Source organism: Pelodiscus sinensis, chromosome 5, assembly GCF_052426305.1.
Source record: "Pelodiscus sinensis isolate ZL-2025 chromosome 5, ASM5242630v1, whole genome shotgun sequence".
Lineage (NCBI taxonomy): Eukaryota > Metazoa > Chordata > Testudines > Trionychidae > Pelodiscus > Pelodiscus sinensis.
Genome location: NC_143056.1, coordinates 83,403,587 through 83,423,487, shown reverse-complemented (window position 1 = coordinate 83,423,487; position 19,901 = coordinate 83,403,587). Strand labels below are relative to the sequence as shown.

The 19,901-nt window shown below is 46.5% G+C and overlaps 1 protein-coding gene across 2 annotated transcripts in view; it reads left to right on the top strand.

Moving 5' to 3' along the window:
• Positions 1–19,901, top strand: part of AMBRA1 (autophagy and beclin 1 regulator 1) — a 226,798-nt gene that overhangs the window by 127,801 nt on the left and 79,096 nt on the right. For both annotated transcript variants that reach the window (XM_075927593.2, XM_075927594.2), the window contains exon 12: positions 18,316–18,426. In XM_075927593.2, coding sequence (XP_075783708.2) covers positions 18,316–18,426 — 111 coding nt within the window. The remainder of the gene's footprint in view (positions 1–18,315; positions 18,427–19,901) is intronic.

The window sequence follows — 19,901 nt, the reverse complement described above, 5'->3', positions numbered from 1 at the left end:
CCTGTGCAGGAAACAGCAGAGTGCCGAGCAGTGGTTCCCAACTTTTTTTATACTGCAGACTGGCAAACCCATTCGCAAACTTTTGGTGGACCAGTAACATTTTATTTGCATATTCATTATGCAAATAATAAATAAGCAAATAAAATGTTACCAGTCTGCAAAAAACCCCGGCTCCCAGAGCTGCTGTTAATAGCCAACTTCCGCTCCTATGGTCACCATGTGGCAGGTGGCTGCCACAGCTGAAGCTGGCTGTTCGTGGTAGCTCTGGGAGCTTGGGCTGAGGTATACCCTAGCCCCAGAGCCCCCCCAGTGTCATCCCTAACCCATAGAGCCCCTCACCCCTCCAACACTGGCCAGTGCCAGCCACTAACCCCAGAGTTCCCTGCACCCAACTTCCCCGTGCCAGTATCCTGCCCTCAGAGCTCCCCCAGTGCCAGCCCCCCCCCCCACCAGACACCCCACCGTGCCAGCTTCCGGTTTCCAGAGCCCCACTGCACCCAACTCCCCAGAGTCCCACACTGCCATCCTTGCCCTGTAGTCCCCCCACTACGAGTCCCATCCCCAGTGCCAGCTCCCCACCCCAGATGTCCTAGTGCCACCCAGCGTCAGCCCCCATCTCTTAGAGCCCCCACCCCTTAATGCTCCCTAGTACAAGCCCTGTTCCCAGAGCCCCCAGTGTTAGCTTTGCTCCCACTACCAGCCTCCTGCCTCTAAGAGCCCTCCCCCCCCCGAACTCCCCAGCACTAGCCCCACCCTGGAGCTTTCAGTGCTTGCCCTGCCCTCCTCACCTAGTCCTGCGCTGCCTCCCAGATGCCAGCTGAGTGCTGCTGCCCGAGTCGCAGCTGCTCTGAGGCTGCCGTGCTGGACAACCAACGACTCTTCCACTTCTGGGAGGAGACCTGCCCCTGCCTGCCACTGGTTGGCTGAGAGAGAGGGCAGGACATGCCTCTTCCAACAGCCATGGCGGGAGGGGTGGTGCTGGCCCCCAGAGCCGCCACGGCCTGGCAGCCAGTGGTTCACAGCCTGGCTCTGTGCTGTGCCCAGCGGCTGGGAACCACTGGTCTAGAGTACAGGTTCTGGGTTGTGTTTTGGTGTGGCACCTGTTGCATGGAGATAACTTCAATATCTGCTCAGTGTGACCCCTTCATCGTCCAGTGAACTTGGACACCAAACATTTAACCCTTTGAATGCCACCCTATTCCTCATCTGACTATCAGCCCTTGCCTTCTACTGTCTCTTAATCATATCAGTGTCCCTCTAGTCGTGTACTGCTTTGTCAGATACACAGAACATCCCTGAGAATACTAATTAGGGTTCCTGTTTCAGCAGCTTATCTGGAGTTGGCTCAACACTGAGCTATGGAAGATTCCTTTGGGTACATTTACACAGCAGCGTTTATTCCAAAATAACAAAGAGTGTGTCTACACTAAAGCCTTTATTTTGAAATATTGTCGAGCTATTTTGACTTCAGCTACTCAGTTGACATAGCTGAAGTAGTGTAGCTTATTCCACTTTAGCCCTGCTGTGTAGACGTACCCTTTGTGTGCTAAAACTCCCTCCTGATGTTTTCTCAAAGCTCCTGTTCTCTCCTCATTGCAGAGAGCTCTGGTGCCTTTTTCAGATTGTTCTTCTCTTCCCACCCCACCCCCTTTCTGACCCTCTCCAAAAACAGAACTTGGCTACATTCTTCCTTTTGAAGACCTTAGTCTATAATGCTGCATTGAGCCTGGGTAGTTCATTTAACCTGACTCTCTTTCTCGGTCCTCTTGTCATTCAGTCTAAACAAACCTCTCTTCATTGCATGCTTTTCCAGCCTGCTACTGTTACTCCCTGGTCTGGCACCCTCAGAACCTCATTGGTTCTGAATGGTGGAATTTGCCAGATCAGGGAAGGTCCCCTGCCATGACCTCCCAGCCCACTGCCCCTGCCTGCCTCTGGCTCTGCTCTGGCTCCACTAGGCTAAAGCCCTGCTGCCTCTGGGCTTGGGCTCCCATCCTGCTTCTGCCCTGCCCAGCCAGGACTCCCTGAGGATGGGGCTTATTGGCTGCTGGCAGTCCCACTGCTGCTCCACCTGGCTGGGGCTCCCCAGGGACAGGGCTCTCTGGTCCCACTGCTGCCGGACCAGGCTGGGGCTCCCAGCTGCTGGATTCCCAGCCAGCTCGCACTTCTGGCCACTGGGGACACGCTGGTCCAGCAGCATCCATGGTCCAGCATAATTGCCTCATTTTTATTTCATTCCAGTGAGGAAAAAGCTCACTTGACATTGCTCCCTCCCTGAGTGCTGCCCTGGTTTCTTCACCTTTTTTTTTTTTATAGAGCTTTGGTGAGGGTTCACAAATTGCTCCCTCTGGTGTGCTGTGCTTCCAGCTTTTTGTTTCCTGGACAAGCTCAGAGACTTCTTTTCTTGCAGCTGCAGCGACTGCGTGTGAGCCATTATGCTGGGTAGGTGCCCTTAATGAGCACAAAACTCCCTTAAAACGTATTCCGTAAACAAGATCTGCCAGCTCTTTATTTCCTCCAGCACACTGTTAGCTTACGGTATGAAGTGCATTTACATTGTCAGGATTTGAATTCTTATAACTGAAGTTGTATTTCCCTGAAGACACATGACTTAGCTTCAACATTACTTTACATGTGTGTACATTTAGTGCTGGCAAACTTCTCCTGAGCAAAGCTGTCCTGTTTAGGGTATTATATCTGTGAAATGTAATTGCCCATAGTGTGTGTTTAGCCCAGTACTCTGTGTTGTGATGGCAAGGCAGATCTGCTCGTATTGCTAGGCTGAGACAGCATTTTTATTACAGACCTGGTTTCTCAAGGGGTTATGTTATAAACTAGTCTTGAATATCAGTTCTGGTATGAAAGTTTTTCCTGACTCTCTTGTCTGCCTGGAAAGAGAGTGCTATGGTTTTGCTACAAAACAGGGAACACGGGTCTAGCACTAGTCTAGAAAAAGCCTTGTAGTATTGATCCCTGCAGTATTTTCTTCATTGGCCCCTGGGTAAGAGAATGGGCTAAATGGAGCCTAGCAAGTGCTATGGCCAGGCTGATGCTTCCTGTCTCTCCAAGGTAGCACCAACCTCAGTAAATACAGGACCTTCTGATCTGAGGACTGAGAGCCACCCTCTGGTAAGGTTTCAGGACTCTGGAGAGGCTGTTCCGAGTGTGGGAGAAAACTATGGTGTTTACACAGCTACCTGGAAGCACATGAATGGCTAGTACACATTAGCCGTGACCAGGGACAGCTGCTAATGATCCTGAAGCCCATCCCAGTGGATGGAGGCAGCACAGCCATGCCCAGGGAGCTGCCCAGGAGGGCTCTGGCTCCTGTGAGAGGCAGCCTGACCTGTTGCTTTTGCAGCTGCAGTTCCTGGCCCAGTCGCTGACCATGGCCATGTTGGTCTCACTTGTTCTTTGTTTTTTTCTCAAGCCAGGCAGCTCTGCGGATATCTCCTTTGTATCCAATCCAGTTTAGTAAAAAAACCTAGTATTTCATGCTCCTAATCACAGGTAACAATGGAGGAAGACTTTTCAGAAGCTGTTCCCAGGAATAGCTGGTATCCTAGGAACAGCAGCAGCAGGGCTGGCAACAGAGGTCCCAGGAAATGAATTTGCAGGATTCTTTCCTTGCCGAGGAAGGTTTCTGAGCTACTACTTCACTCACCTGTTTATCTGCTGTTTCTAAGACAAGTGAACCTTAGAACTCTCTCAACCTACTGGTCCTTAAGCACAAGAACAGATCTGGACTGCATGAACTAATCTGTTGGACTACATACAGACAGTAAAGAAAACAGGAAGAATGGCTTTCCTTCTCCAGTGGCGTTTTATGCAGCAGACTAAGGAATAACTGTGGGGAAGTTTGTTCCCCCACCTCCTCCATCAGTGACCACAAAGCAGGACAGGGAAGCTCTCTGGAGGCCTGCGATTGGTTAGGAGCAGAGGTAGCTGAGCAGGGTTACACTAACGAGTGAAAGGCTGCCTGCCCTTTTTGTCCTGCCTTTACAAGGCTCGCCATCTGAAGCAATTAGGATTAGTAGGCACATTTCATGCTCTGAAAAGTCAGAAAGGGAAAGGAAAGGGAGTTTTACAAAAGGAAATGCCTGCCAGGCACATATTTCACTCTGGTTTTGTGAAAAGGATAAACACAGATGTGGAGGTTAAAAAGCGGATTTCTAGCAGCATTTAATGAAGGGTTTGGAAACGATGCAAGAGACCCAGCAGTACGTTAAAGTGGAGACCTTGCAAAGGACAGAAGTAGCACTGGGAGGAGCCTGATTGACACACAGCACAGATTAGCTATTGAGAGTCCACTGGTTCAAGTTCACAGAGATTTCATAAAACAAGGAGAAAGGTGTGGCAGGTAGGTTTGACATTTTGATTTTAAAATTCCCTTCCTGTTTCTGGAAAGCTGGAAAGAGGGGTTGTGAACTTCTCCTTGTGTTTGTTTGGGTTCAAATGAAGTTAAGCAAAGAAAATCTGTGTGGGTTAGCATTTTTGAAAGTTCACTGGTGCTGCCTCATCTTGCACTGTAAGGCCAGGCAACATCACTCTTCACAATAGTCACTCTGAAGAATGCTTCCCTGCTGCAGCATCTGATGTCTGGGAGTGAGTGGTCTCTGAAATAGTGTTCATTGTTCATTTCAGTGGCTCCATCCTTCCTTCCTTCCAGATGTAGAAATATGTGTATGTTCCTATTTCTCCTCAGATTGACAGAGGAAAGCTACTGGTCCTTTACATCTTCCCCCATTTGAGCCAGGAGATACAGGAGAGCTATAAGAGCACTGTCTCCCATGATCAGACAGACCTTGATGGCTCTCTTGCACTTGAATCCCTTTTTGTCATGCAGTGGAATTTTTTGTTACGCAGAATCATAGAATTAAAAAAGAAACAAAGCCTTGCAGACAATTCTCCTAACGTAAAACCTCAGCAATGCATAAAAGAATCCACAGAAAACAAAAACAGCCTAAAAAAGGCAGTGCAACTTCAGAAAAGACTGAAACAATTTAGAACAGTTGATGAAACAAAATGCAGATAAAACTGTTTTACCATAAAACATTCACCAGAGCGATTCCGAAGTCTACAATTTCCTCTTGAAACAGAACATGTCGTACCACTTAAATTATATGGCAGCATGCAACAAATTCCCAGCGCAAATCACTGCCACATAGAAATGTGAGAGAAATGGTCTCACAGGGTACATCTACACTGCCATTTAACATGTAATTGCAGTGTGGGTTGGCATACCCACGCTAGCTTTCATCTAGCTCTCTCAGGTAAAATGAAGATGTGGTAGCTCCAGCTAGCTGCCTGACTGCAAGCCAGCCAGGGACCGAAGTATATATGTGGGTTGGTAGTCCACACTGGGGTACATGTCTTTACTGCTGACTATCACACACCAGCTAGTTCAAAGCTAGCATAGGTATGTCTACATGTGCTACTGTTACACCCTAAATTGCAGTGAAGATGTACCCTTAGAAGAGAGCCCAGTTTGTGTATCTATAGAAATGGAACAGCCATCCTAGGAAGCATCCATCTGGCAAGAAGATTCTAGCTCCACATTAGATTTCCCAACAAGTTTCCCACATCCTAAACCAGACCTGGGCAAAATACGGCACGCAGGCTGGATCCAGCCCACCAAACCACCGCATCCAGCCTGTGGAGGCAGCAGGGAGCCCCAGGCAGGCTCCCCAACTTGCCCCACAGCCCCTCTTGCAGCCCCTCTTGCCGTGCAGAAACGTGGCTGGCAGGGCTCTGTTTCAGTTTTAAAACTAGAGGGTAGGGGGGAAGTTTTAGGAACTGCCCCACCCTCAGCACAATCCCATTGGCCAATGGGAGCTGCTTTGTTGAACTAACAGGCAGCTAAGAAGAATAACGCCCCCTCTTATTCATGATACACATGACCAGGCAAGCAAGCAGGCAGGCAGGGTAGTTTGACAACTGGCAAGTAAGTCTCTTGGCCACAGCCTGCTCTGGCACCCCACCCTTTCCTGTCCCAACTCTCTACTCCCCCCACTCAACATACCTGAACCCTCTGTCCCCCTCTTACATCCATACCCCCTCCTAGATCTGGCACCCCAATATCCTGTCCCAGTTCAGTCCTCTCCTACCTTAGATCACAACTGCCTGCTTCATTCCAACTGCCTCCCAGACTCTGGTCTTCCTCCTGCACCCCAATCCCTTACCCCAAGCTCCCTTCTGTACCCAACCTCCATCCCAGACCTCGTATCTCCTCCGTTAATATCATAGAAGAATGTGGCCCTCGACCACTTTCCAAAATCTTGGAGTGCCCCCTCCTCATCAAAAATTATTACGCACCCCGTCCTAAACCCTAAATGTAGCTTGACAGTGACCTTAGCCATGGGTAACTACTGTTATGACCCCATGAGAGCAATGTGCAAGTGGAGGCAATGCCACCTCCTTGCTGGGGAACTCGTTCCTCTTTCTTCCTGAGAAGTGTCCAAAATGACACTTGCTCATAAATTTGCAGCTGTGAACAAGGAGCCCCTAATATCCATTTCCAGTGATGTTTAAATAAGCACCAGCCACATCCTTCTCAGTCCCACTACATCTGCATAAATTTAGGAACAAAACCAGCACAGTTAATCCTGATAGCCCCCCCCCATTCCAGAATAGGCAAAGTACATGATGCTTCTCTTCACTCTGATATTTGTTACCCTGCAATAAATGTGTTTAAACCATTCAAATTAATTGTCCTCTTAGATGGTGGATACACACATGCTAAATAATTACAGAACAGTAATAAATACAACTTAATTATTAATCATGACTGCCACCATCATGATGAAGCTTTGTCCACCTAACAGTTCATTGCCTGTAAATAGTCATGTCTTTTTTCCAATTTAGTGAAGCCTGATTAAAAGACTCCCCAGAATGACCACACTTCTGCTGGGCTTGTTCCCTTCATAGTCCCTTGATAGCACAGAAGAGACTGTTTGTTTCACTGAGGGCAAATGCAACTGAAAGCATGAGTATTTTTCTCTTCTCCAGTGGCAAATTCTCTAGCACAATAGATGCAAGTTACCTTGGGAGCTGTAAGAAGCAGCTCCTGAGTCAGGTTTCTTGCTCCGTGTTCAGTATCTCTGAAAGAGGCGGCTGGGGGCTTGTAGTGAGTTCTTGGGAGATCAGATACTACAGCTGTGTGTTCTGTCTGTAACTCAGGTTCAAAAACTTTGGGGCTGGAATCAGAGGAAACTGAACAATTTATTCCTCCCTGTTAATTCTGTTTAGGATGAAAATGACTGATCATGCTTTCTATGGACTAGGACTTCTTGTGCATATTGTACACAGAATGTGCAGGTTATTTCCCACCCTGCAATGTAAGACTTGTTCTGTTCTCCTCTGAGATTTTCCATTGGCTTCCAGTGTCCCCTGAGTCAGCCATGATGGTTTGTTTTAAAAATTGCAGTGCCCTTTCCTAATTGAGTCTGTCCCCATCCCCACCTCCCTTGCAGGCTTGTCTGAGCTGTGGCATTTCAGTGAAGATGTGCTCAGAGATTCTGGGCAGCTGGATTTTCTTTCCTAGGGAGAACAATTACCAGCTTGAATGTGTCCCTTCACAAAGGTGAAGCACCAACAGTTCTGACAAGAAGGGGGAGCATTTGAAAGGGATCTTAACCTCTTCAAGCGCCCCTCAGGGAAACCCATCCTACCATCAAAGCAAGACGTGTTCTGCAGGCATTTCTTTATCAAATTATCTGGCCTGACAGTCAAAATAAGACCTTCCCCTGTCTTCAAATTAAGATGTCAAGGAGCCATCAAAGCAACTTCAGAAATGGAGGCTTTGGGCACTGTCTCATGTGTTTCTTACAAACCAATTGATCTTTTAAATCTTCAGAAGTTTATGGCAAGTAGATTCCCTTTTTCTGTGTGGTATTTGCAATATCAGCTGCATAAAGATCTAGGCATTTAACTCTGAAGTCCTATCAATATGGTAGGATGTTCATAATTTGTGGCTAGGGTTTATTCTTCTCTCCACTGACTGTGGGCTGCTGAATCAAACACCAGTTTTGAATAAAAGAGATTTTGTATCTGGTCTCCCAAGAACTCACTACATGCTCCCCACCTGCCTCTTTGAGTCAATCAATCAATTAGATACTGAGCACTGAATATGGTTTAGGGATTGTAACTCTCTGTACCACAGCACCTCTTTTAAGAACTGTTTTCTTAAAATATCCACCCTTCAGTGCCTACTCAGCCCTACCAATATTTCTTCATAATATTGCATAAAGCCTAAAATCTTTCTCTTCTTAGCACAAATGAAACTAGATTTCCCACTTCCTGCAATTATGAATTGGTATGTGAATTGTTACTGGAACAGTCACAACTCTGGCGGGAGATGCACTGTGCCTGCTGCTGTGCACTTGCTGTTATGCTGGAAAACATTTCAGTCGATGGCTGGCTGTCAACAGTGAGTCCCTCAGGATGACAGCTGCCTGCTCTTGTCTTTCTGCATCGGGTTAATATATATGTAGCCAGATGTGCTAGCTCAGAAGCCATGCCCAATTGACAGCCTGGAACAGGGGCAGCTCACTGGGATTTTGGTTACTCTCTGGGGTACATCTGACCATTTACAGGGCCATAGGTGATCCCATGAACAAGGCTCTCCTGTAAAACACTTAGCTTCATGTACAGGCTGGATTGTGACTTTGTACTTGCCTCACTTGGTTTCTGTGGCTTGTGTTAATAGCTAAATTGAATTTAATTAAACAGAATTGTCTGTATGAGAGATGTATGTCTTTCCTGGGAACTTCCAGATCACTATGCAGAGTAGAATGGGCTGATCCTTCTTTGTCTAGGCTTATTGTTAGAGAGCCCCCATTGTCCTGGTCAGCTTTTGATGAATGTGTCCAGTGTTGCAAACCACCTGGCTGTTGGTCTAAGCTGGGGTGGAGAACCTTTTTTGGGTTGGTGACTGTTGACTCTCAGAAAAATCAGTTAGGGGCCGCACACAAGTGACAAGCAAAAAAAAAAAAAAACCCTACCACTCAGGAAGAGAAAGACACTCCTCACATTCCCCTCCCACACTAGAGCCTAGTAGATTTTGGGTAATCCAGCTCCCCAATGCTGTGGGGGGGTCTGAGCCTCGGGGGGCCAGATCCAGGTAAGCTCGGGGCCATATCCAGCTCCTGTGTCAGAGGTTCCCAACCCCTGGCCTAAGCTATAACTAGAACTAACACACTAAGGCTAGTGAGGTGTAGAACCCAGCATCAGCAGTGTGCTGAGTTTGTTGTAAACTCAGAGACCTGTGGGTAGCTCTAAAAGGGAGTTTCATTGTCCACAAGCAATACAGAGACTCATGGGATTTTACGTGGGGGCCAAGGGCTAAATTTTTACAGGCACCTGCAATGGAAATTGTCTAATGGCATTTACAAAGTGTCTAATAACCACGTTTTGTTAGTCTATAAAGTGCTACCAGACCATTTGTTGTTTTTTAAGTTTATCCTGTACAGACTAACTCAGCTACCCCCTGATGAAACTTTTTCAGTGGGAGTCGGGCACCTAACCTGCTTAAGTACTAGAGGGATTTACAGTTCTTTCTGCATCTTTAGGCCTGTAAGTACCTTGGTAAATGTGGCCCTGGGTTTCTAGCATGTTGTAGGCCAGCTGTACTTCTGAATAAGGGATTTTCTCTCATGCCAAACTCTGGAAGAACTATTGCTTCTGTTAAATGTTCCTATTGACTTCATTGATTTACACCAAGGGAAAATACTTCTGAAGCACGTAGCTGCTACCCATTTCTGACATTTAAGCAGCAATACCTGTATAGAGATTGAGAGACTATTACTGACTCATCCAGTTGGAGTTTGGAAATAGAGCCAGTATCTTGCTCTTCAATGAAGGAATACTAGAATGCTCTAGAGATGAGTTCTGTGCTGTTTCTTCCTGCCCCCTCCCTCTGAGCTCATATTAGGCTTGCATGGCTTGATTTACAAATGAGCAGTTTTTTCCTCCGATTCATCTGAGATGAATCGGACCCTCTGAAAGGATGAGGCTGACAAGAGGCTAATTTTCACATGGAGGGAATATGTAATAAAAGTTTTTAACCATATCTTTGTTAAAAGGCTGCTGTGTCTCTTAAAACTCTCCCTCTTGTCATTTGCTGAGTGAGGGCAGGCAGAGACTGGGGGGAGGTGCTGCTGAAAGCCTTTATCTTCATTTCTGCCATCACCTAGTGTTTATCACCCAGTGATAGACAGACGCAGGAAAGCTGCCAATCAAACCCACGTTCACTGCATTTAAATTTCCCTTCACTTCAGATTTCAGTATTGTGAAATCTACATCTTTGTAGAAAAAGGTAGTTTTGCTCATTGTGATGACAAGCCCAAGACTCTTGGGTAAGTGCTCCAATCCCTTGTGATTCCACCAAACAGTGGAACCTCCAGAAGTCAGACAAGTCTCGCAAATGAACGGTGAGAACTGTTTCCTAGAAGTGTTGATCTGCTACTGTCCAGACTTAAGAATTGTAAATGGGGAATTGTCATCAAGCAGGTGTGTTTATAGTGGGGTCCTTTTAGGGACTGGTTCTTGGATTGAAGCTATTTAACATTTTTATCTGACCTACAAGAAGATGTGAAATCATCACTGATAGCACAAAAATTGGGGGTGTGGTAAATAACAAAGAGGACAAAGCATTGAAACAGAACAGTCTGGATTGCTTGGTAAGCTGGGCTCAAGCAAATTATGCATTTTTTTAATAACTAAATGTAAATGTATTCATCTAGGAACAAAGAATATAAGCCATACTTACAAGATGGGGGACTCTATCCTGGAATGCAGTGGCAATGCAAAAATAATTTTGGGCTTATGGTGGACAGTCAGCTAAACATGAGCTCCCAGTGAGATGTCATAGCTAGAAAGGCGAATGCAATCCTTGATTACATAAACGCGAATTATGAATAAGAGTTCACCTTGAATGTCTCGTAAAATGTGTTAACAATTATACTAAACAATTCTACCTTATCTAGCAATGACACTCTGAGTACATCTAGACTACATGCCTCTGGCGACTGAGGCATGTAGATTAGACTACCCGGCATAGGAAAATGAAGCGGCAATTTAAATAATCGCCACTTCATTTAAATTTAAATGGCTCCCGTGCTGAGCCGATCAGCTGTTTGTCGGCTCAGCACAGTAGTCTGGACGCTCTGCCGTCGACATAAAAGGCATTTGTCGACCTCCCAGGTATGCCTCTTGGGATGAGGTTTACCTGGGAGGTCGACAAATGCCTTTGATGTCGACTGCGGAGCATCCAGACTACCGCGCTGAGCTGACAAACAGCTGATCAGCTCAGCGCGGCAGCCATTTAAATGAGCGGCGATTATTTAAATCGCCGCTTCATTTTTCTATGCCAGGTAGTCTAATCTACATGCCTCTGTCGCCAGAAGAGAACTCTGTGTAAGCCCAGCAGCTTTTCTCTCTCACCAGAAGAAGTTGGTCCAAAAAGAGAGATTGCCTCAACCACCTTGTGTCTCTAAGGGAAGAGAGGTTATTGTACCTCTGCATTTGATACTGGTGTGCCCACTGCTATAGTGCTGGGTCCAGTTCTGTCATCTAAAATTCAAGAAGAATGTTGATTAATTTGAAAAAGGTTAGAGGAAAGCCGTGAGAATGATTAAAGGATTGGAAAACCTGCTGTGGTAAATGGGTGCGGTATGACATTTTCCATTCATCACACCTGCCTTATAGGATAGACTCAAGGAGTTCAATCTATTTAGCTTAACTAAGAAAAGGACAGGTGATTTGATTACTTTAGAAGTTTCTATATGGGGAACAAATATTTTATTGGGTTCTTTGCTCGATCAGAGAAAGTTATAACGTGATCCAATGGCTGGACACTGAAGTTAGACAAATTTAGGCTGGAAGTAAGATGTAACTTTTTAACAGTGAGAGTAATTAACCACTGGAACAATTTACCAAGGTTCATGGTGGATTCTTCATTGCGAGCAATTTTTAAATCAATAGTGGATGTTTCCTTAAAGCTATGCTTGAGGAATTATTTTGGGGAAATTTTCTAGTCTGCCTTATACAGAATGTCAGATTAGATTATCACAGTAGTCCCTTCTGGTCTTGGAATCTGTGACAGAAGCCAAAGTGTTCTCAGGGTACACCTACAACAGGAAGGGGGGGGGGTGTAAGATCCGCGACATGGCCGCAATTGGCTAAGGTCAGCTGACTCAGGCTGCTGGGCTAAAAAAATTACTGTGTAGGTTGTTGGGCTGGAGCCTGATTCCTGAGACTTAGACATGCACTGCTGAGCCAACTGACCTTGCAAGACTCAGGTTTTTAATCCTTGTGTTGATGTACCTTCAGTGTCTCTAGGCTACTCCAAGGCTTAAGAGGCATCATTCTTTACTGGTTTAAGAACATAAGAACAGTCATACTGGGTCAAGCCAAAGGTCCACCTAGCACAGTATTCTGTCTTCCAACAGTGGCCTTTCCCAGGTGCCCAAGAGGGAATGAATGGAACAGGTAATCCATCAAGTGATCCATTCCCTGTCACTCATTCCCAGCTTCTGTCAGTCACCTGTTAGTAGCTGGTTTGGCAAAACAAGTCCTAGCTGCTTTTTGTTGTGCAGAAATTCTGCTGAACAGTGGGAGAGGAGGTTTTAGCTTTTTTCCTATATTGTTCATCTTTCCATCTCGATTGGAGAGAGAAATTTCAAATCATTGGGGCAGTGCTGTGTGGACCCTAGGTAATGAGGGGCACACACAAAAATATATTCCCCCACCGCCCCTCCTCCCGCGCCTTTGAGTCTCCAAGATTTGCTTTCTCACTCTTTATTGTAGGATGGTGCATGTATGTGTGAAATTTCTGGATGGATTTGAGACAAAACTGAATGACATTGATTACATGTAACTAGATCTAATCTAATAATGACACCTCTCAATTACATAATTACTGTAAATGCAGGTAATTACTTAATGAAAGCATGTAAATTGCAGAATACACATTTAATGTGGGCTGAACAACTTTGGATCAGTTGAGAAATGGCCAGAACCCTTTTGCTTGTAGTCATGTATGTACAGCTGACCCATTCTAGATTTGGTGACTTTGCCCGCTCTTCTCTGCCCGCTCTTCTCTGCTTATGGTTGACATTTTCTAGTTTAAGGTAGCTGTGGCAGTAAGAGCCATCTATTTTGTTAGGTTCTGCCGGGAGTGGGGGATGAGCATGTAAGGACAGAGGGCTGCTTTCGCCCTTTCTTGGAACAACACAGGATCTGTCTTTTATTCCTTTAGAGAGGCTCTGGCATCCCCAGGACAAAAGAGCAAAGGGGTAACTGGTAACATCCTTTGGAAAGGGCCCCATGCAGACCCAGAAGATTTTGAAGAAAATGTTAGGAAATGTTTGCTAATGCTTCGAACACCAATTGACAGAAAGGCAATAGATACAATTGTTTACAAAACCAACAAACTGACATGTTGCCATTTTGACTGAGAGGGAATAGCATCTGTACCATATATCAGGCCTAGCAAAGCAAACAAGTTTAAGAACACTGGAAAGGGTGGGGGGGGGGGTGTGGGGGGGTGGTGTGTGTGTGTGTGTGTGTGTGTGTGTGTGTGTGTGTGTGTGTGTGTGTGTGTGTGTGTGTGTGTGTGTGTGTGTGTGTGTGTTAGTTAAATCTCAGGAGTTGAGTGCAAGCTGCCAGGCAGCGCTTCATGGATTGAAGTGCTCTCCACTTGCATTGGGGGTCATGGATCAGAGAGTTCATGTCATGCTCCCTGTCAGTACTGAGCCTGTGCCAATGAAGCTAATGATCAAATCAGCAGACCAAATTGGATGAAGAATTCTCATCATCCCAAGACATGTTGCATATAGATGACGACTCCCTCATACAAAGTAGTGCATAGATTTGGGAAGGGAGACTGCTGTTTGTGGCATTACTACGGGTGGGGGGCTTGTTAAGTTTCTCGTTGGGAGCCAACTGGCATGTAAAGATCCTCCTCACAAACCAGGAAAGGCGTGTGTCTTATTGCAGCTACGCTATACCTGAATGGTACTTCTGCTTTTTTTCCTATCTATGGTATACCTGTAGAAGAGAAACCCATTTGTGACCCAGTCTTACAGCAATTGCTGGAATTATTCATGATAGTTTCCATTTCTTCTCCTACACTGCTGGTTCCATCACTGTGCCTTTTACACAGTGACTTCAATTTCCATTTCTTCTCTCTTTGCGCAAGGGCTACACCAGAGGAAGCTGCAGTTACATGCTCCAAGCAGGCTTGAAAGCAACAGGCCTAGGAGTATGGAGTTTAAACCTGCCAGTCTGTCTCCCTTTCCCTTCACAGATAGGCACTTGCTGATGGGCATTGACTTCTGAGTGCAGGCTGTTTTTTACTAACCTATTGAATCTTGTTTACTAAATGCCTTTTCCAGCACAATCTCCAGTTCTCAGAGGAGCCCTGTGCATTGGGAGGATATAGTGGGAAAGTCCTGGGCATTTATACAGAGATAGAAAATGTTCAGTTCTGCTTTCTAAGCAGTCTGAGACAGTGTCTGAAAGAGGCAGATAAAGAGGCCAATGGGAATACAGAGCAGGCCATCAGTTGCTGGAGGCCTCTCATAGCTGAGTTACACAATATAAAACTCTGCTCAGAAAGCTCATCCTGGGCATATTTTCAGAGCTTTCACTGAAACCACAAACCAGGGCCTAGGATGGCTTATGTGTATCAAGGGAGACCAGCAGCCGCTTTTTCAGTCTCCCTTTGTTCGTCAGGATTGTTCTTGAATTTGCTCTTCGCTCTTGTTCTCACCTCTCTTATTGTAGACCACACACAAGCTTTGTTCAGTGTGTTTTCAGACTAGTTTTATTTTGCTGCCCTGAGCTTTCTGCTAGGATTTGAGAAGGGAGGTAGAATCTGAGACTGTAGGCCTGCTCACCTTGCATGTCATTGTGCCAACTGGTGCCTACCAAACTCCTAGCCATCTGCCAGGGCATTTGGTCTGTCTGGCATATTTCAAAACCTGAATTGTCCAAGACATTCCATCTTTTATCTAATATGGCTGCAACATCCTGGGCAGACTTTCTGGGAGAACTTGGCTGCTAACTATCTAATGTTTTCACAGTTAGTGTCAAGAATGTTCCAGCTAAACAAATTCCCTGAAAGTCTGGTGTCTGCACTCTCTCATTCGCATTTGGCTTGTCTTCCTTTCCTTGATTAAATCCTTTTTACCTTGGGCTTTTGTCTGTGGGTGTGTCTGTGTGCTCACTAGGCCTACTTGCATCTGAAGTTTGTGGTGTTGTATATGCAGGAATATGAAATATTTGGTGATTCCCAGCCCCTCAGGTATATTTTTGCTATGTGGACACTCTCTCTCTTCTCCTTCACATTCTCAAGAGTCGAGCAGACACCCACTGAGCCCATTTTGATGTGTCAGGATATTCCTTTTTTCCCCAGCCAGTGTACTTAGTACTTTTTCTGGACACATTTCTTCTAAATACAAGTTTCCAGGTCATTCTCTTAACCTAATGCTCTGTATCATTGTCTAAGCTTTGTGGTAGGGCTTGTTAGAGTTGGGAATGGCACTTTGCTCCAGCAAGGGGGAATCTGAGTTTCTGGCTGCCTGTGTGGTGTGACAGCCCAAACAGCTACAGAAAAAAAAGAGCTAAGTGGACAGCTGTGCTGAGCCTCTTTTCTCCCTGCCAGCCAGAGATCAGAGTGAATTAAGAAATAGGAGATAGCTTTCTAAGTTTCTGAGTGCAGAGGCTGTTCCATATCCAATAAAATGTTATTTTTATCTAAGAACTGCCTCTGTGAAGTTACAACAACACTATATACACAACTGTCATTTTAAAGGGCCAGAAAGGGCACACATTTGACTCAAAACATAAGTCAGTCAGAAATAGGCTTTGAAGGATTGCATTTTTATTGGTTAATGTTGATTGAACATTCTTGGCACCATATACAGTAAACTTCCAATAGTCCGGCACCTTTAGGACCCAGGGAGTGCCGAATTATCAGATATGCTGGACTATCGGAAGGGGGGGCTATGAGTGGTCTGGGGGGGGGGATGCCACCCCAGAGCCCTCATAGCCCCCCCTTCCGATAGTCCGGGTCTGCCCCAGGCGTCCCTGATTCAGCAGCTGCTGGTCAGTTTCAGCAGTGGCTGAATCAGGGACGCTTGCAGCAGAGCAGCTGGAGTGCTGCCGGGTTGGTCCGGTAACGCCGACTCTTGGCGCTGCGAGACCAACCCGGCAGCACCCCCGCTGCTCTTGGGGACGCCTGGGGCAGAGCATCTGGGGTGCTGCCGGGTTGGTCCACAGCGCCGCTCCACGGCACTACTGGACCAACCGGCAGCACTCTAGCTGCTCTGCCCCAGGTGTCCCCAAGTCAGCTGCTGCTGAAACTGATCAGGGGCTGATTCCAGGAAGCTGGGACAGAGCTGTTCTGCCCCGGGCTTCCTGGAGTCAGCCGCTGGTCAGTTTCAACAGCAGCTGAATCGGGAAGCCTGGGACAGAGCAGGTGGGGCGCTGCTGGGTTGGTCCAGTAGCGCCGAGGGGCAGCGCTATGGGGACCAACCCGGCAGCACCCCAGCTGCTCTGTCCCAGGTGTACCCAAGTCAGCTACTGCTGAAACTGATCGGGGCTGATTCCAGGAAGCTGGGGCAGAGCTGCTCTGCCCCGGGCTTCCTGGAGTCAGCCACTGATCAGTATCAGCAGCGGCTGAATCGAGGACAGCTGGGGTGCTGCCGGGTTGGTCCTGCAGCCCCGAGGGGCAGCACTACGGGACCTACCCAGCAGCACTCCAGCTGCTCTGCCCCCGGCTTCCTTGATTCAGCCGCTAGTCAGTTTTAGCAGCAGCTGAATCGGGGAAGCCGGGGGCAGAGCAGCTCCAATGGTCCGGCTGCCCGGAGCACTTTCGGGTTCCTGATGCTGCCGGACCATCAGGGGTGCTGGATCATCGGAGTTTTACTGTACATACAAATGATTTAAAAAATACCTCCATTGGTGGTGGTCTGAGTTTACAGAAAGAGACAAAGAAAAATGTTGCTTAAGAACTTACTACTTTGACTGAAGGATGTTTACTCTCTATATTTTGATGTGTGAGGTTTACCTCCCCCACCAGTTTCACTTAGCTGTGAAAATTTAAACTAATAAAAATCTTTAAAAAAAAAAAAAAGCCTATGAATAAACATTGATCTCATCCATGAAAATTGTATACAAATGAGTTGTGTCCAGCCTAGTCAAGTTCACCTGTATTTTAGCATAATTAGCACTGTGCTATTTATATGGCACCATAACTTTATATTGTGCTTTTGAGAGAGATTATATGCCTAGAAAAGCTTACACCTTTTTGAAATCAACACAGCACATGCAATTAATAGGAAAGGCAAAAGTAAGGTAAGCACATGGATTAACACACAGGAATCATATGTGGTTGTCATTCTGTGACTGCTTGAAACTTATCTTTCTGTCCTGTCCCCTCTGATCTTTCCATTGCAGCAGTGACCCCACAAGGATCAGCTCAAACATTTGGACCCTTGATTTCTCAAAAATATGCCCTGTTAATATTTAGGGATTAGATATTACTAGCAAACAGTCCCTTCTAGGGAGGTGTGAGAGTGGGAATGAGGAATGTGTCCTGATATAGGTGGCTTTTCATAGAGGTACAAATTCGTTCAGATAAGGGACATTTTTAAGACCACAACTTTTTGTTTCTTAACATATATTTGCCTACCTTCCAAATTTCATAGAAATTTGGGAGTCAATGACATATACCTTCTGGTAGTGTCAATAAAATAAGATGAATCTGAAATAGATAAATGAGTAGGTGGGAATAAATGAAACCTCCTTTGTGTTTGGTTAAATATTTTCTTACAACTATCAGCCTTCCCCAGAATGCGATCTAAGGATGTTTTTTCCCTCCATTTCCTCTGCTCGGAGTTTTGTGACCTGTTGCTGTTTCTGTTGTTAAAAGTTAACTGGGTAACTAATTAACTGATAAGCATATGCCTTACTGGCATGCTTACCGGTTAACTGATTAACTGTCGTCTTCCCCCTCCCACGGCAGACCAGCCTGCAGGGCCATGGCGGGCCTGGAGAAGCCGCCGCCCACAGCCAGTGGTTAACCAGTTAAACAAATTTTTTAACCAGTTAACTATTCTGAGTGGTTCTTACATCCCTAGTTTCTGTAAATGTTCCTTTGGTGCTTTTTGTTTAGGAGCTCAGAAGTCTTTGTGCATTGGACACTGAAAATATTTCTGTTGAATCATCTTCTGCTCTGTGATTTTCAGATCTGTTCTATTAGGGAAAGCACAGCAGTCCACTTGCTAATTGTTTTCTCCTTCCCTCCAGGGGCTGTGATTGGAGATGGACAGTCTGCTGTGGCCAGCAACATTGCCAATACCACCTACCGGCTCCAGTGGTGGGACTTCACCAAGTTTGACCTGCCTGAAATCAGCAATGGTAAGCTGGCAAGTGAACTAGTGCATCCTCTATCAAATTTCTGGGAATTCCTAAAGGTCCAGTCCAAGCATGTTGGATTTTCTGATAGTATTGTCACTTCAGCTGGAGCTATTAAATATATAGCAGGCTTGTTGGAATCACAAAGTGTGATATTATAGCTCTTTTTGCCCATGTACACCTTGTTGACTACATCTAGGGTTCTTTGGATCCATTTCTGTGGGTATCTCCTCAAATCAATGAACATTCTTGTGAGTTCAGGAGATCATGGAATGAAAGGGCTGGTTGTATGTTGGCAGCACCCACCAAGGTTAGAGTATGGGTGAGTATTTGGTCTATAGCGTACCATGCAAATATATGCTTGTAATTCAAGCTTCCAGTAACCCTCGGGATTCATGATGTTTGAGCTCTTGAAGGTACCCACATCCAGCTGGTGAAGAATGAAAACTTCACTGGATTTCCCTCTCCCACAGCCTCTTTCCTTACCCATGAAACAGCTGAATTGTAGAGCAGGGGTTTCTCAGCCTTTTTGATGCCAGGGACCAGTTGCTGCCTTCCCAAACTGTCAGGCAGATATTAAGGGATGGCTACAGTCCTTCACTGAGAAACACTGTTGAGTGTATTTCTGTGCATCAGAGTAGTCTTTGGTGACTCAATGTTCCTTGGAGGGACATGGATTCTATTTCAGAGAGCTTTCTTCTTTCACAGATAAGTACGCAGAGTCTATCCCAGGAACTGGGAGAGACTTTGCATATATATACTATTGTATATACAGGGGTAAAACTGATGGAGGGCTTGTGCTTAGATGGGAATTTGCCCTGCTTCCTTTTTTTTTCTGTCTCTTGCCTATGCCCTAGAAATCCATTGGATGGTGTTTCAAGGGTTACACCCTTGCTGGAAATGAGAGGCCCATTTCTAAAAGTTGCTTCTTAATGTTGCATAGTGTGACGGGGTGGGGCCCGCCTACCCCCCCGAAACGGGCCCACCCCGCACTGACCCGGCGATTGTCCTCTCGTTGATGGGGGCTGCCTGACGGGAGCTACGCGCGTGCCGGCTGTGTAGCGCGGCCACGTGTCTGGTGAACAGCGGGGCAGGAGACGTTGCTAGGCAATGTCAGACGCAGGGCGGCGGGGAAATGGCGTCCGGAAATGACGTCAGGGACGGAGGCGGACGTAGACTGGGGCAAGACGGAACAAAAGCGGAGGAGCAGGGGAGACTGGGGGAGGAGGAGAGAGTAGGTGGGAAAGCAAGGGAAGCATAGGGAGTCGTAGGTGGGGTGGAAGTAGCCCAGGGCAGGGCGAGGAGCCGGCGCACCGGCGGGTTTCGGGGGCAGAATCCCCCCCCCGGTGGGACAGATCCCAGTGATACTGTCCTTAGGGCCCTGGGCTGGGGTCTGGGAGCGAGGGCGGGCCCAGATCCCCCACCCCACATACCCCAGCGGAATAAACTGTGTGTATTGTGGACAGTTAGGCACTCGG